General features: G+C 37.3%; 1 protein-coding gene across 2 annotated transcripts in view; it reads left to right on the top strand.

Moving 5' to 3' along the window:
• The window catches only part of CAPS2 (calcyphosine 2), a 34,090-nt gene extending 16,703 nt beyond the window's left edge, over nucleotides 1-17,387 (top strand). For both annotated transcript variants that reach the window (XM_083399755.1, XM_083399754.1), the window contains exons 11-19: nucleotides 1,146-1,220; nucleotides 2,380-2,475; nucleotides 2,572-2,665; nucleotides 5,319-5,437; nucleotides 6,768-6,844; nucleotides 10,111-10,265; nucleotides 11,684-11,803; nucleotides 14,447-14,543; nucleotides 15,925-17,387. In XM_083399755.1, the coding sequence (XP_083255881.1) occupies nucleotides 1,146-1,220; nucleotides 2,380-2,475; nucleotides 2,572-2,665; nucleotides 5,319-5,437; nucleotides 6,768-6,844; nucleotides 10,111-10,265; nucleotides 11,684-11,803; nucleotides 14,447-14,543; nucleotides 15,925-16,100 (1,009 nt within the window). In that variant the 3' untranslated portion in view covers nucleotides 16,101-17,387. The remainder of the gene's footprint in view (nucleotides 1-1,145; nucleotides 1,221-2,379; nucleotides 2,476-2,571; nucleotides 2,666-5,318; nucleotides 5,438-6,767; nucleotides 6,845-10,110; nucleotides 10,266-11,683; nucleotides 11,804-14,446; nucleotides 14,544-15,924) is intronic.
• Nucleotides 17,388-17,609: the final 222 nt, after the last annotated feature.

Raw genomic sequence — 17,609 nt, 5'->3', positions numbered from 1 at the left:
GTTTTTAAAAACTGTTTTAAATTGTGTTTCAGTATGAAAATCATACTGGGACCTTAGAGTGAAGGGTGCATAATAACATTTTACTACAGTTTCATAGCCGACAGCCAGTTTGGTAACATCCCCAGAGTTGTCCTATCTAGTGCTTAGTGTGTCTTACCATATGTCAATAATCTAGATAAAATGGAAATTGTAGCCCCTTTCATGTGTAAATCTCATGGAGGCATCATGGAAAGACCAGTTTCTTACATGCATTGGGCAGAGGTCGTGCTAGCTGCTCCAATGCCTGGAGCGGTGTACATGCTGTGCACCCGGGGGTCGGGCTAGCCGCATGGGGGAGGGGCTAGCCATGCACAGGGGCGGGGTAAGTGTCCTGGGGGGCGGCAGCATGGCGATGTCACCCCCCTCAGGGATGACACCTGGGATGGACCGCAACCCCCGCACCCCCTTCCTCTGCCAGTGACTGTGGGCCCTATCTGCACTTAAGAAGTCTGTATGTGTGCTCACACATAGGGGTTACTAACCATGTGGAAGCCTAATGCATGGAAGCCTGTGCACAAGCAGCAGCTATTCATCCCTAGGCTTTTTTAGTGCAGACATCCATGCCAACTCTTGAACACCTGGGGTGACCCAGCTGTGTGCCTGATGCCAGGGCGAGCAGTGCAACTCCACTCTCTACTCATTGGGCCTACCCTGTGTATGACTTGGTTGAACATCAATCAATGTTACAATTGATTTTTTTATTTATTACATAGTTTCCATTTACGTAATTGTAAGCTGCCTCAAGTGTTTTGCAGAACAATGGGATATAAATATTTTGATAAATAAATAGTGTTACCTACATCATTGTAACGCTGAACTGAAGTGGGCAGTTTAGATCATTAAGGAATTTCTTCACAGTGTTGATCTCCACTACAGAGCTGTGAAAAAGGAATGTGGCTGATAGCATAAATAGTGAGAACATATTTCCTGTTGTATTTGTTGTTGGTTTATTAGCAATTGGAATTCACATGTTGACTTTGCCCACTGCTTTCATGATTTGTTATCCTCACAATTCATGAGCATTTTTAGGTTCAAAAGTAGCTTGCATGAAGAAGTTTATTTTTGCTTGTGCAGATCTTAACTAATACTGTGAATTATTTTTACAGAATAAGGACTAGGTCAGCATTAACTGAAAATGTGCTTTCCAACAAATTACGCTTTGATGGTAGAATACTATCAAGGTATGTCTAAAACTTTTAAAGTATTTTGTAACGCAAGTATGCTTTAACTGAGGATGCTACTTTCATGTCTATATCTTACTCCAATAGTTTCTAATAAGATAATGAAATAATATTGCATGTTTTTCCCTGAGGAAGTCTTGGAAGAAGGGCAACCCAGGGTGGCAGACTAGGCGAGGAATCCTTCTGTATAAGAGCTGGGAGGGTTGGAAGGAAGGGCAGCCCTTGGTGTCACTGGAAGATTATCTGATCACTGAGATACAGTGGGTAAGATTGGAGTCACCATAAGCCACTGTGGAAATGGTGATAGTTTAGCTCCTTTGCGCGCTCTCTCTGTGTAAAATCAAACTGCTGCTGCTATTGAAGGAAATCGAAGACGGTCAGGTATGATACTGTCTTTTGTGGTTTTTATTAGTTTTTATATTACTGCTTTGTTATTGTCTGAGGATCCAGCTAGCTAGCTAGACCATTACTGATTGGTTAAAAATTATTGTTTGACATATTAAGTATTGTGCTTTGTAAGGTTTCAATTGTTTACTTGAGACAATATGCATCTGGGCAGTGGTAGATAGAGGAGAGGAGGCACGGAATACTATTTTTTGCAAGGAGGCTATATATATATCACACTGCCCTGGTGTTGGCATAATGCAGTAATTATCTTTAGATGCTCTTTTATTGAGGTTATTCACTGTTGAATTGTTGCTGATGACTTATGTGTTACTTTGTATGATTGTTTATCTGTTGGTTGTTAACCACCCTGAGCTGCAGTTCGAAGGAAGGACAGGATAATAAACTAAAAAATCTACGTGTGAAATATTGCACAACCTGTGTACTGTGGCCTTAGTCTAACATTGCATGAACAAAACAGGGGGCTGCTGTATGCACATTTTAATGGATTGAAAAGCTCCATTCATAAATAAGAGTTTTGTGAATGTAGCCCCAAATTGTTGACAAAACTCTTTCATTTGCTTAGAGGAGGTAAGAGGTAGGGATTTGCCTGCAAGCATAGGAAGTAATTCATTTGTTCATTTGCTTTGTATCTAGAAAATTATTCTTATGGTAGATGTTGATGTACCTAACGTGCCAAGTTCTTGTCTGTTCGGTTGATAGGGTTTCCACTATTTTTTAAAAAAACTTACGATAGCTTCTGTTACCATTATAGAAATGGTCGCGATGCTTGTCGAGAACTGATTGGATTTTTCTTTGCATATGACAAATCTCTAACTGTATATGAATATCGGCAATTTGGTAAAAATAGGTACGTAGAATAAGGAATAACTTCAGAATTTTATCAAATCATTACCTCTCAGGAAATGAACTTAAAGGTTTGGTTTTGCTTTTTAATTTTGCACAGAACAAATGCTCTACCTTTCATTCAGAAGGGAGTTTATACGCATCAGCGTGGACAGAGAAAAGGAAAGCAATACTGTCTAAGTGATGTCTATGTTGTAAGTATGGTGAACTTCTGTGACAATGCTTACCTAAGGGCTTGTGGATCTGCATTTGTTAGGTGTGGTGATTTGATCTTTCTATAATATTTTACTCTAGTTCCTCAGTACTAAACTAGACAAATTAAGTTATCTTGATTTCTGTGGCCGAGGAAAAATGAGCCAGGAACAACATCTCAAAATTGGGGCGGCATCGGGGTGTGTGTGTGTTATTTAGTGGGCACAATGCGATCTGCCAAATTTGCAGGGAGGTGTTTTGACAGGTTGGAGAAAGACTGAATGTGTACCACAGGAAGTTTTGCAAGATTGGGCTCAGAGGTTGGAAGATAGTGGCACTTTCCAACTTTCTCTAAGTTGGAACAAAGCTGTGTTACTACAAATATGGTTTGAAGAATGTTAATCTGGGAGTATTATGGAAAGGAGGCATACATTTGCAAACTGAATAATCTGAAGTCTGTTGTTGAATTCATGGGTGGAGGTGGGGGCTTCCATAACAGCTCAGTGCAAAAGTGTAAGTAAGCGGTAAAAATTCTACTAAGCGGTAAAAATCTACTTAATCAGGAGAAGCACCTGAAGATTGACTAAAGAAAACCGGAGGGTATGTAATGTGGCAGATGATATATGTATATTTGTGTAGTTTTGTGATGAGATTTAGTTTAATGTTCCTATTTTGGTTTTAATATATTTCATAAGGCCAGTTGCCTAGGAAAAACAGGAATAAGTACTAATGTGAGAAATGGGGGATACTGCAGTAGCCTGGGCCAGCTTGGCAACTGCTGCTAAAGGAATCAGAATATTGGGAAAGTAACTGTTTGAACTGTTAGACTAGGGAGAGGAAGAGAAGGAATGGAGGGCTAGTGAGGAAGGAAAAAGTGTTGTGAGCATCTGGTGGGGGGAGAATGATCAAATGCTGAAAGCAGCTGTGGGGGTAGAGACAGAACGAAGCAGTGTTGGGGAACAGGACTGGTTATGCACGGCAGTCTGGAGCAAAGTATGAGTGTCCCTTCTCAGGAACACCACACTACCATAAGGGACTCGACTGGGGAAAAGTGGTGCAGTGTCTGTTCATCGTACAAGAAAGGTAAAGCTATTCCTTCCCTCATTAGTAATATAGATGGTTTTAACAAAGGCATTTGTGTAGGCACTTTCCAGAGTGCGGACTCGGGAGTGTGACCCTCCACCTGTCACATGTCAGTGGATTTGTATTCTGTGCCTGAATCTTGGTTTTATGAATTGTTCTGTTGAATACAGTATATCAATTGTCAATAGTACTGTATTAGTGGAATAAAACTGCATGTCTTACTTTTCCCACAAGAGGGCAATCAGTAGCAGTCAGGAAGGGGTTATTAATTGCTAACTTTTATAATCAAATTACAACAGCTTTGTTTAATGGGCATTCCTTTTATTGACTAACTGCAAAATGCAATGGCATGTTTTTTGCAAATTGATCATAATTTATTAGAATCTAAAAGGATTTACTGCAAAATTTTAAGACACCACAGCTGTCATTTTTAGGTGTATTGTTTTAGATGTTGCTATTCTTTTTAGCATTCAAGGAAAACAACTAATTGCTGAATAATAGGTGACAGAAGAATTGTGTTCACTTTTTATTATATGGTCCAGAACCTTGGGTGTGAACTAAATGTGTAAATTAATTTGAAGAGGTGCCAAATTATACTGGGCAGTTAATACAAAGAGAATACTCCTATTGTGCGGTTTTTGCAATCATTCTGTGAACAGAGGGATAAAGCAAACTTGGGCTTTTGAGAATCTGTGACGCATATTATTTGGAGCAGTCTTTGATTCTGCCACAATTGAGTCTCTAGTAACAAGTTTGTAGCTGGATAATAGGGTATTGCAAGCTCCTTTGTATTTCCTCCATGGTCATTGGGCTATCACAGCAGTTAGGATAGTTTTGTTAGCTGCTCCTCTGTTCCTCAGTACATGTATTGAAAGAGACTTCTGTAGTATTACATTTTGGAAATAAACAATTGAAGCTCTTAAGTGTAGATAGATTCTTCGTAACTAGTCATTGTTAAATATGTCACATCATGGGGGGCACATCACCTTGAACTGGTGAACACTCTTAATTCATATTGCTATGAATCACTAAATACTGCTTTTCTCTTCCCCAATCCAATTCCCATAACTAGACATGTCTTTAATTGAGTGCACCACTTTGAATGCATTTGTTCATGTCACTGTACTTGTAATTGTTCTAGTGACTAGAACTTTTCCAGGCTATGCAAGTAGAGAGGTTCTATGACAATGGGAGCAATCAACAAAGGCAGGGAGCAGATAAAATCATGTTACTAAATGAGGGTATTGTTAGGAAATAGAGCTAACTTACTGCAGGCACTTGGGGCATTGTGGGAATAGACAAGGTATTTGGGTGGAATGGAGCTTGTGGGTGGCTGGTTGGCAGAATGAGCAAGGACAGCTGAGGATTGAGAGTTCTAATTGAATAGTAGTTATTGTTGCTAGTATTGCTAGAGAACTGCTTAGAAGAAAGAAGAAGATTGAGTATAGAAACCAAATGGTGTCTGTGCTTGCATAAGACAAACATATGTGAAATTGTTCATTTTTATGAAGGTAGTAGTGATGAGTGAGTTATATTTTATGGAATATTGTAAATCACTTTTATTGCTGACAGGGAGCAGACCTAACTTTTTTGAGTGTGCAACACCCTGCCCTTCCAGAAAGTATGAAACAGAAACCAGTATTTACAATCCGTGTCACAAATATTGATGAAACTGCTAGAGCTTTTCTAAAGTAAGTGAATTTAGTCTAACGGGTCAGATTTTATTTCTTGTCTTGAAAATATGTTCACAAATAAAGGTTTATGTTGACTTGGGAGATTTGGGGTTTTTGCTGGATCTCGATGGGCATAAGTGTTATATCTGATTAGACAGATACTGTGAAGTTGAAATTACTAAGATGGGGAAGTGGGAGGGTCATAATCCTTCCCTTTATGAAGCTCCAGATAAATGGAGGAAACATACAGGCAGCACTATATTACATTAACACATTATTATGTTTTCTTTCAGAAAATGCAACTGTGAAATTTTATCTGAAGGGGGAATCTAGTGTTGTAGGTGGTGAGGGGCTCCTTAATACTTTCTCTTCAGGCTATTTCCCTCCTTTAGCTGCTTGGACCGTGCAAGAGAAAAGAAACAGCACAAATTTCTCTTCAAACTGCAGCTGTAGCATATCCATTTTATAAAACAAAACACTTTCTGTAAAAAAAAAAAGCAATGTGTTATATCCTCAAAAGGTAGGAATTAATCAGCAGTTATTCTGTTGAAGATAAAGGGACCCTGAAGTAGGGAGCAGAACAAGAAAGGGGGAAATATTAGGGGCTGGATCTACATTGATCTTTTAAACGTTTTTGTAACAATATTAGATACATTGTTATAAAACGTCACCTTACCTTTAACATACTGTTTCCCTATGGCTGGTGGCTCGTTGCTCTGCAGTGCCCTCTGGTGTCACATTTTAATAACACATTATTAATGTTATAAACCACGAATGTAGATCCACCCAGGGTTTCTGCTGCCACAAATGCCACTTGCATTCCTGTAATCCTTGATCTGTACTTCTAGGACTTCCCTGATAGCATAGCAGGCCTAAGGTTTAGAGATCATCAGTAAAATCATAGTGGGATTTTTTGGAGGTGAGTGAGGGAAAGAACTCTTTAGCAAGACAAATTAGAAGAGAGGTAGTAATTAGAAGCAAGGATTGTAAAGATGCTAAAATGACAAGATGGGTGGTGGCTGGATAATCTTCTAAACTGGGTGGAAATATGCAACTTATTTTGAATTGGGTTGAACTCCCTCTGAAGAATCAAGCTCTGGTTGACCAGGTAACTTAAGAGCACTTATACTAGCTTTGGCTGGTTTGCCAACCTAAGAAAGGGTGCTTTATGGCATTTAAATAAATTGGTTTCAAAAAATACTGAATTTTGATCAGTTACTATAAAGCATTTTATAAATTACAAATAACTGCCTTTTCCTAGCATACCTGTAGGTGATAATTTGAGTAGATCTATGAAAGTTAACTTCTGTTATGTGTAGCGTGGTTCTAATGAATTAATATATTATAGGAATTTTAATGTGGAAAATGAGGAACATGCTATCAAACAAGAAGGTGAAGACAATATTATTTTACGGAATGTTCAAGGTTTGTATATCCCATACCATGTGCCTTCATGGAAGGATGGTTTTTGCTTTTTAACTATATTAACATATCTAGGCATAAAATCCCACCTTTATTATTATTATTATTATTATTACTATTACTATTATTATGCTTTCCATTAAAAAAGGAGGTGCTGGTACTTTGTACCAGTGAGTGCTTTCACAGAAAAAGCCCTGATTATTAATATTTATTTGCTGCTTGCTACAAAAACCGTGTCTCATAGCAACTTACAATTTCTTTCAAAAAGCATATAATTCCAAATTAAAATATATCAAAAAGTTATTGACTTTTATGTTATTGCTCATCCTGCAATAACATAAAAAGGATACATACTACCCCACCCAACCAAAGTGGAAACAGCAATTAAGAGCAGAATGCCAGCTAGAATCACTTCTGCTTTTACATATAAACTGAATATACCTGCTTATCTTATCCCTTTTATTTATGCTGCCACCAGTGATTTTTTTCTAGGAAAACATGCCGGTACTCACCGTGAAGTTGTAATAGTAAGTGCCACACTTTTTAACAACAGCAACAAAAGAGGTGCCGGTACTACGTACCCTTGAGTACCCCTGGGGGGAAAAAGCACTGTCTGCCACCATTAAATTATAAAAAAGTTCCTATTCATATAACATGCAATACTGGATTTAGTCATGGGATGAAAAGGCCAGAGACTTAATTTTAAAAGTCAAGCAATTACTTATTAAAACTTGTTTATAGTATTATATAACTGGATTATTTGTAGGTCAGATGCTAGATTTAAAAGATATTAGCTTTAAAGAGGTATCTCTTTTCTTGTTCTGGTTCTCTTCTGTATTCTAAGCCAGTAGCCAATTACCCTTATCTTCTTTTCTCTCTAGCTAACTCAGGCTTTACAGAGGACTTCGCCTGAAGTCTTCTCTTTGGTCAAGGTTCTTTTCCTCAGTTAACTCAAGGGCTTTATAAAGGATTCAACCTGGTCAGGAATCACTGTGTCCTGAGCACTGTGGAGAAAAGCTGTATATATGTTTGTTTATGTTCATGTTTTGAAATGAAAATAGTTTGTAGCCGATTTGAGGCTTTGTACTGTTATGATGTTGTAAGCCTGTGTAACAGTAGATCTTGGTGACAGATTCTGGCAGAGGAGATAAGAGACCTATTGCTTCTAAGATTTTATTAAGTGGGGCCAGGATCAGGTAAATCCAGTCTGATTGATCTAGGTGACAGCAGAATGATTGAGGTTCCATTCATATGGGTGTTAACTAGGTTTTGACAGTTGAGGAGTGGGGCGATAGTGATTTGATGAGGGCAGTGTGAGGTATAAGACCAGACAATAAAGAGGGGAAACAGAGGCCCATAATGTAATACTCAAGTGTGTTGTTATGCTTATCCAATAAGGATCAGCAGTAGTAAGCCAGGTGCTGAGTTGTTCTAAGACGCTGTCCTGTATATAGATTTTACCAAAGGAAGGTTGCACAGGTGAATTTGTAAAGTTAGCCAAACTGTCCAAGCAGCTAGAAATACAATTTGTGCTGGGGTTTGTGCATAAAGCCAAAATCATGTTTAGCCAAAACACCCTCTCTCTACACCGCCAAACACTCTCCCAAGGTGAGTGCAATGGTGGGTACGATTGCCAACGTTTTTCTCCACCCAGATGCCCATACCCTTTAATTTTTTTCCAGCCAAGCACATAAAGATAAATTTGCACAAGTTAAATGTGCCTAAATTGCTAGTTGACTGTACAACCAGAGGAACTTTTGGTTGTAGATGTAGATTGTTCCCAATACCTGGCCTGGGTTGTGTGCGTATTTGATTGGGGTGGAATCTTAAGGAATTTTATCTCCAGTGAAAGGCGCTTGGAGGTTGTTGTCAACAACAGCGTCTCTTGAGTCTTCAGAAACTGTTAACAGAACTGTTAACAAATGCCTTTAAGACCCCAGTGTATCCCTTTCTGTAAATAGCATCCCTTGAATAAGCCAACAATCTTAGTTTAAAGTTCATCTAGTGGTGCTGCCCCTTCTCATGCCTAACCTTACAGTACATGCTCTTAGAAGATTTTGAAAGCATTCTGACTGAATGGGTGGCATTCAGTTTTTAAAGGCGTTGATAGCTAAACCTCTGTGTTTATATACAAGTGAAGCTGTGGAAACCCAGTGTATCCAACACGGACACTTGTTAACAGCTGACAAATCTGGGTATTGTTATTTTAGAGCACTGCTGTTTTACTCTTTCTTTCTCTGCAGACTTTCTAAGACTTTCAGCCATGGTGTCCTGGCTGCTTCTCCCTGGACAACTACATGCTGCCACTAGGACCTCTCACGCCTCCAGCTGATTCCTCTTGACAGCAGGGGCTTCTTCAGCTCCCATTCTTTTCATACTCTCTTTTTTGTCTTCTTTCAGACTCTTTATTCCAGACTCTCTCACAGTAGTGCTGTGTCTGCCCTTTTATTCTTTCCTGTCAGACTCCTTTAACCAATCAAAAGGGTCTCTCTGACATGCCATTGGCCTTTAATTAAGGGCCAGTGAGTTCAAATGGAACGTCCATTAAATGGTCTGTTACAGCGTGGCCTTTTTTATTCTGTTGACCCATGTAAATGTAACAGTCTCTGGTGCCAGCAGACATAATGGAAAATTTCACAAGACACAATCACCTCTTTAGTAACTATACAAACATAGCTGTCTATTGGTTTTGTATACATTATATCTGCCAGGCCTCTGTTAGAAGTAAATTGACCATCACATTCAGCAAACTATTTACAATTCAAACAGTTTTTTATAACATAACGACATTAACTTATGTAACTTTCATTTCATAATGTTCTTCATGTTCTTGGATTTTTTTAAAAAAAATGTTTCTGGTGATATTTATTCCATTTTATTCCATTTGTGTCAGTGAATAACTATAATTCTTAGTTACAACCTAAAGTCCTTTTATTCTGCAAGATGTAATAATGTTAATAGTTTATTAACATTATTACATGTCCAGAAGAAATGGACTTTAGGTTGTTACTAAGAAATATAGTTATTTACTGATGCAAAGCAAAACCGTTATGTATCCATTTATTTGTTTATTTAAGGTTATCTCTTAGCACAGTGGAAGAAAATATTTTTGCATGCGCAAGGTCTGGGGTTAAATACGCAGCAACTCCAGTGAAAAATATCTCATGTAGCAGGACTTTCAAAGTCCTCTGCCTAAGACCTTGGAGAATAATTATAAGTCAGAATAGACAGTATTAAAATGTTCCCTGCTTTTACCTTTTTTCCCCCAGACAGGTTAAGAGAAAAACTAAGTAAAAGAGGAGTTCGTACAATTACAAGATTAGGAAAGTATTTCCGGGAGCTGGAAAAGAAACAACATGGAATTCTTACAGAAGCAGACTTCAAACAAGCACTGAAAGTGTTTCATTTAGACATTTCTGAAAAGGTATGCTGTCATGAACCCACTCTTCTGAGGGAATCTACTGATCCCCATCTCAGAACAACCTAGTATGTTCCATCTAAAAACTACTCTGGGTATATCTCAGAGGTAAATTGCTGCCACCAACCCTCTATGGATTGTTTCATTCCCAGGGTAGAAAGCAGCTTCCCTGTACCAGTCTAGAACAGTTAAATGTATTTTTATTTAGAGAACACGGAGTTGGCATCAGCAGAACAGGTAACTTAGAAAGAAAAAGGAAAATATAAAAGCTTGCCTTCTCTAGCTCTGTATAAAATAAGTTGCTAGGAATCAAGATACTTAACATATTTTTATGGAACATGGACAGCAATTTTTATGCTGACATACACACTCTCCTTATCAAAATTTTACTTCTGGGAGGCAGAGTTCTTTTGGAATTCTTGTTTCAAGCAAGTATGAGAGGTCAGGCTGGTTGTCAGTAGTGATATATTCCAAACTTCATAGTTTATCTAGCTCAATACAAGTCAGAAACAATTTCCCTCCCACCCACTTCCCTCATTGCTACTGTAGGAGGCAGAGAGGCTGGTTGGTCTCCTCTCTCTCCCACCCCAACAGCACTGTTGCCTGGACATCACTAATATGCTTGACATCATTAATATGGATGCCAGATTCCAAGGAAAACACATGTATCAGAGCTTCTGATGCCAGGAACTTTGAACATTTTAGTTTCCAAGGGCCTGATAGCCGTACTAAGAAAGACATAAGCACAGTGGGGAAACTACATTTCTGCAGGTCACTGATACCTGGAACATTGCTGTAGGTCATTAGTTGCCACTTGTAAATTTGGACTAGACCAGACAAGGGGAAAATAGTATTCTGAAGTGTACCTTCCATGGTAGAGATACTGGCTGAAAGCAGATGTGATTTACAAAGTTGTTATCTAAAAGTTGTGGTACTTAATCGTAGACCTTTTTTTTTTTTTTTTTTTTTTTTTTTTAGGAAAGTGGCTGGGGATGTCAGATGTTAGCTTGCTCTCATGGCAAACTTGGGGTCAGAATTTAATTTAAATACCATTAGGTTAACAAAATTGTAGCCAAAAGGGCTTTTTCATCATGCATGTTAAAGTGAAAATATATCTTCCATTATAACCTAGGACAAATAGTCTGCACATTACATCTAGTTTACTTGGAAAATACAATTTGCTTCTACTGTGCCATGTTAGAATTAAAACACTTAATCTTGAAGTCTGCATCTATATTGAAATTGTTTTAAATATGTTTTTTATTGTTTTGTCACCTGTCTGCTGCCCTGTACTTCTTTGGGATGAGGAGTAGGATAGAAGTTTAATAAATAAAAACTTGGCCTCTTCCATTGTTGCGTTATGTGGTAGCGTTAGGCTATGTGCTGAATTGCAACTTATTTGACACAAAATTCTTTAATTTTAGGAGTTTGAATCTTTGTGGTTAATGCTTAATGACAACAGAAATGATGAAGTTGATTATGCTGAGTTTACTCGTGCCATCTTTGGTGAAATGAATGAATATAGGAAAGCGTTTGTGAGAAAAGTAAGTGGGTTTTAAATATATAAATATATGTAGCTTATCTACATATCTGTGTAGATCACAGCAGACTATGGGGGGTTCTTAAAGAAATGGGAATGCCTGACTACCTCATCTGTCTCCTGAGAAATCTCTATGTGGGACAAGAAGCAACAGTTAGAACTGGATATGGAACAACTGATTGGTTCAAAATTGGGAATGGGGTACAAGAAGGCTGTATATTGTCTCCCTGCTAATTTAACTTATATGCAGAATACATCATGCGAAAGGCTGGGCTGGATGAATCCCTAGCTGAAATTAAGATTGCCGGAAGAAATATCAACAACCTCAGATATGCAGATGACACAACTTTTATGGCAGAAAGTGAGGAGGAATTAAAGAACCTCTTAATGAGAGTGAAAGAGGAGAGTGCAAAATATGGTCTGAAGCTCAACATCAAAAAAACTAAGATCACGGCCACTGGTCCCATTATATCCTGGCAAATAAAAGGGAAGAAATGGAAATAGTGAGAGATTTTACCTTCTTGGGCTCCATGATCACTGCAGTTGGTGACAGCAGTCATGAAATTAAAAGACACATGCTTCTTAGGAGAAAAGCGATGACAAACCTAGACAGTTAAAAAGCAGAGACATCACCTTGCGACAAAGGTCTGAATAGTTAAAGCTGTGGTTTTCCCAGTAGTTATGTATGGAAGTGAGAGCTGGACCATAAAAAAGGCTGATCGCCGAAGAATTGATGCTTTTGAATTCTGGTGCTGGAGGAAACTCTTGAGAGTCCCATGGACTGCAAAAAGATCAAACCAATCCATCCTGAAGCAAATCGGCCCCGAGTGCTCACTGGAAGGACAGATCCTGAAGCTGAGGCTCCAATACTTTGGCCGCCTCATGAGAACAGAAGACTCCCTAGAAAAGACCCTGATGCTGGGAAAGATTGAGGGCACAAGGAGAAGGGGATAACAGAGGACGAGATGGTTGGACAGTGTTCTCGAAACTACCAACATGAATTTGTAGAAACTCTGGGAGGCAGTGGAAGACAGGAGTGCCTGGCATGTTCTGGTCCATGGGGTCACGAAGAGTCGGACACGACTAAACGACTAAACAACAACAAGTTTATCTACAGATAACTAAGAAGTACTGATCTGCTTAATGCTTTATGGTTAAATACTATCTAGTATCCAATATATATACTTTAAGATCATTAATCACTCTATGTTTTGAAGAAAAGTTTGCTTCCTCTGGTTTGTCATTTAACAGTTCTTGTTGCCTTTATAATAAATGACTTGCCCCGTTGACTTTTCTGGAACAACAAATCAATACCTTTGAAACGGCAACCAGAATTCTGCAAGTGTTGATACAAATTTTACTCATATGATTTTATTCTGTACTCCTTTTGGGGGCAGGGATGGGTGATTGAGACTGGATAAGTTACTAAAATTTGTTTCTTACCATCTGTAAAATAGGAATACTGTATAAGTTTTCTGATAAATATTTCCAGACTGTGTCATTATTAAAAAACTAATCATGATTTCATTTACTTAAAGCATTTCTATACCACCCTTCTTAATATTTATTATAAACATTTCAGTTTGTAATTTGTTTCTCTGTCTTTGCTCTCTTTCAGTAGCTCTTCCTCTCTTTTGTACTTTTTGCATGCATAACATAAAATGTGACTCCTTAAGGCCACACTGTGCGTGCCACAATAATGCACTGCAAATATCAGAACAGATTAAAGGCATCCACTGCAAAATAGTCTTTCACCTGCAGGTCTGTTTTGCATGCTAGAATAAAGGTATCATTCCTGGTATTTAATCCTATGGTCCTTGAACCCATTAGGCATTTCACTTTGTGAAAATATAACTCCTGTTTTGAACAGTACCAATCTTTTTTTTTTTTTTCCTTTGGCAACGGATGTGCAGAAAGAGAGAGGAATTTTCTTTCTAGGTCATTTGAATAAAATTTGTCAGTTGGTGAGAAAATGAGTGAGTCAGTGAGAAAATGCTTTATGCATCAGGCAGAAAAAAGTGTTAATGAATTGCCAGTGTTGACCAAAAAAAAATCTAAAAAACAAAACAAAACCCTTCACCCTAAACAGACTTGTGGGCATGAAATACCTGACTTGGATCCAAGTAAGTTGCGCTCACAGTATAAAACTGATGTACTTAAGTTAGTCAGGTCTATTAATTTCAATGGGTTTAGTCTTTGAGTAGGAATAACATTGGAGACAACAATTTATATTTTGACGTAAAAGTCATTAAACAGCCTGTTTTCCTGATACCAGTTACAAAAGTTACTGTTTTAAATTGCATGCCACTTCAATACATTTTTTAAAAAGTGGCATATAAATATTTTAATAAATAAATAAAATTAAATGCTTGCTTCCAGCGAAGTGTGTGTAGTTAAGCACACCCAGCTATTTACTTTACTACTCCATTTTTTATCTTTCTCCATACCCAACGTGGGGGGTGTAGGTTCACAACTAAAATGATTTCTTTACTTAAGGGTTTTTGCTTTTTTTTTAAAAAAAATGAACATTCTGTCTTTTTAAGGTCAAACCAACCAATTAATTCTTATCATTCAAGATGCCAGGTGTATGTGAGCATAATTTGTGTTTCTCTTCCTTGCTCTTTTCTGACCGTCGTCTTTGTTTCAGGCTTATATGAAGCTGGATTATAACAAAACTGGCAGTGTTCCTATGACAGATATCAAGAAATGTTATTGTGCTATAAAACATCCTCAAGTCGTCGCAGGTAATTAATGTACAAGAAAGTAATTGTTGATTTGTCTTGTTATCAACGTCGTATTATCTATCCTACTTCTTCTGACTAGCCCAACAACACAAAGTGAAAGGACGGTGTCTATTCTGATTTCTCTGAACTTGTGGGGAAGGCAGTGTGAGTCACTCATATTGTGTGTCCTGTTTTGGTGTAAATGGCAAAAGGTGGTTGTGGTTTTTTTTGCCACAACTGCCACAATTCTCTTGGCCTAACTGGAATAAGAGGCTGGTGCTCCCTTAGGACTTCTAAGATGTGCCACAGGATGGGAGGGAATGAGGTTACAACAATTAATGACTGGTCACAAAGGCTATTTGTGGATGCCTAAGTTTGTCCATTAGGAAAAAAAATATTTGTTTTGATTAAGTACCACATTTCCACGTACATATCTTTGAACAGATACCATTACAACCTTTTGGTACCACAATAAGCTGTAATGAACTCTACTGAATACAAAAAATTAACATGTGCTCATTCATCCCAAGGCGAGTGGTCAGTGCTGTGTCAATCGTATACAGTAGTCTGAAAAGGTATGAAGAAGGCTCACAAATATACAGAAACTGTGATCAAATTCCCAGCCCCCTCAATACTGATGTAACAACTTAGGGAGAAGGGCTCAAAGCTTTTTGCTTTGGGTTGATAGTGATTGAAAGGAGTAGATGCCTTGCACATTGCTTTCTGACCCATTTTAGTCACACTTTGGGAATGTGGGAAAGAGGGGAGCTAGCATCTTCTTGTCAACAATTCACAACTTATTTGAATGGCTTGCCTTACATTTTGATAATAAAGTTACCAACTGACTCAAAAAATGGACTATCCTGGTCCAGTTCTTTTAACAGCAACTAAGGTTTAATGTGTCATAATTGAACTTGAAAATATTGTCTGAAATATGAATATGAGTATTGATTATAATCATTGTGATACTGAAAACAAGGTAGTGATTCTTTCTTACTTTCTTGGTTTATTTAATTTAGAAAAAATATGGTGTAAAAATGGGTTTGAAAAATGGTTATATCATGGACATAGCAATGATGGCTGGTAACTTCCAAGCCACTATTCTGTGTATATTTATCAAGAATTCTTCAAATCCATACTATGGAACAAGATTGCTTTGTTTAATTTCCTCATTCATATCTACAGATTGGGGTAATGAAAGACTAAAAAATCTGAGATAAAATTCCCTTTGACCTTCTCCTGCTTTGGTTTGCCTCCTGCAATTTTCACTTAAGAAATCCCTTTATGTTAAATTCTTATCATACTTTTAATAACAATGACACATGGATTTTGATTTTGTCTATTTTTTCTGCTCTCTTGGCATCCCTGCTAACGTCTTTAATAATAAGCAATATTTTAACAGGTGATGCAACAGAAGAAGAAATTAGATCTTCATTTCTAGAAACTCTGGAGGATGCCTGCAGCAATGCTAATGAAGTGTCATTCTGTGAGTTTGAGGACTATTATGAAGGATTAAGTATTGGAATTTTGGATGATGAAGATTTTGTTAACACATTAAGGAACCCCTGGGGTATTTAGTGCAAACGTCTAGGTGGGAAGCACTACCAGAATTTGAAACATGTTAGCGTCTTGCATGAAAGTGTCTCAAATTAGCCTGAATAGTCTGAAGATATTTCAGTTATTTTTTAGAATGTTGTTTGTTCATCTCTTTTGAACTTTACACTTTTACACTCTGAATATTCTTAATATGAAAGCTGTGTTTTGGTCCAAACTCAGAATATTTTCCTGCCTCTGAAAACTGTTATTAAGACTACATCGTAGATAAGGAAACTGTGTGTTTTGTTAAATCGGAACTGAGTAAAAGGAGATATGAGAGAGGAAGTTACAGGTTTGATCAATATAGTTAATTTTTTTAAGTGATTGTATGCAACTACTATGCAATGACTGCTTCTAGTAAGTCTCTATAGATTTAGCTTTTAAAGGCTTATTACCAGAAAGGCTGATACTGTTGCAATTCCCTACCAGTTTCTGACAGATCACACTACAAAATGTATCAACAACTCTTTCAGTGGTTTTCCCAGGTGTTTCCTATGTTTTTCTTTTAGTACAAACCCAATAGCATGGAAAGTTATATGCAGATGTGCTCTTACAACATTTTAGAAGTTGCCCATGGTAAGACTGACATGCATCTTATAGCAGCAGCTACATTTCTTGTTAACTGCAAATTTTATCTGAAAAGTGAGTTCTAATTGAAGCATTGTACTTTTATAAAATGATGTTTTGAAAACACATTGATTTCTTAGCTATTTCTAGAACTCATTGTATATTTTACTTCTTCACCCATGTGCTTTCCTGATTGTGGTTGTGGTTGTTACATTGACAGCACATGACAACACCTGCTGAAGATTTGTTTTATTGTGATTACTGGAAATGGTTGTAATTTTATATGATCTCATCTGTTATGTTTTAACTGAGTTGTATACCACTTTGAGAGATATATATAAATTCCTTGGTTGATGGGCATATGGTTTTCATATATTCCATTGTTATGATCTGCCATTATTTTGGTTGGGCGTTGGTTTGCTTTTACTAAAAAGGTAGAGAACAGCTTATTTGATCTTAATGCGCACATATTTTTAATCATCCCACTAATATTATGTCTTTAAATTGTGCCTTTGAAATACAGATTATATTGATGCTGAAGAGATTTATTATTTTTATTCAGTAAAAAACCTTGGTAAGCTTGTTATGTGAAATATGCAATTTAATGTTAGAGACTTTTCATAACCAAATTTCATTTTTAATTATGTAGCATTAAACTATTATATATTAAACTATAGCATTAAACTATGGATTTTTACTATGCATGCAAGTGTTGGCCTGTTTTATTATGTTATCCCACCTTTCATTTCAAGAACAAATATCAAGGCGGTTCACAAACAAATAAAATCCAAGAACAAAATAACAAGAATAAAACCAAGAATACAGTTACCTGTAATTAAAATACAACTACATTAAAATATCCATAATTAAAATATAAAATACGGAAGCTTATTAAAACAGCATAACAGTTAAAACAGTTAAAAA

This window comes from Podarcis tiliguerta (genome assembly GCF_965153285.1).
Source record: "Podarcis tiliguerta genome assembly, chromosome: 10".
Taxonomy (NCBI): domain Eukaryota; kingdom Metazoa; phylum Chordata; class Lepidosauria; order Squamata; family Lacertidae; genus Podarcis; species Podarcis tiliguerta.
The sequence above is the reverse complement of the archived record's forward strand: the minus strand, read 5'-3'. Positions and strand labels throughout refer to the sequence as shown.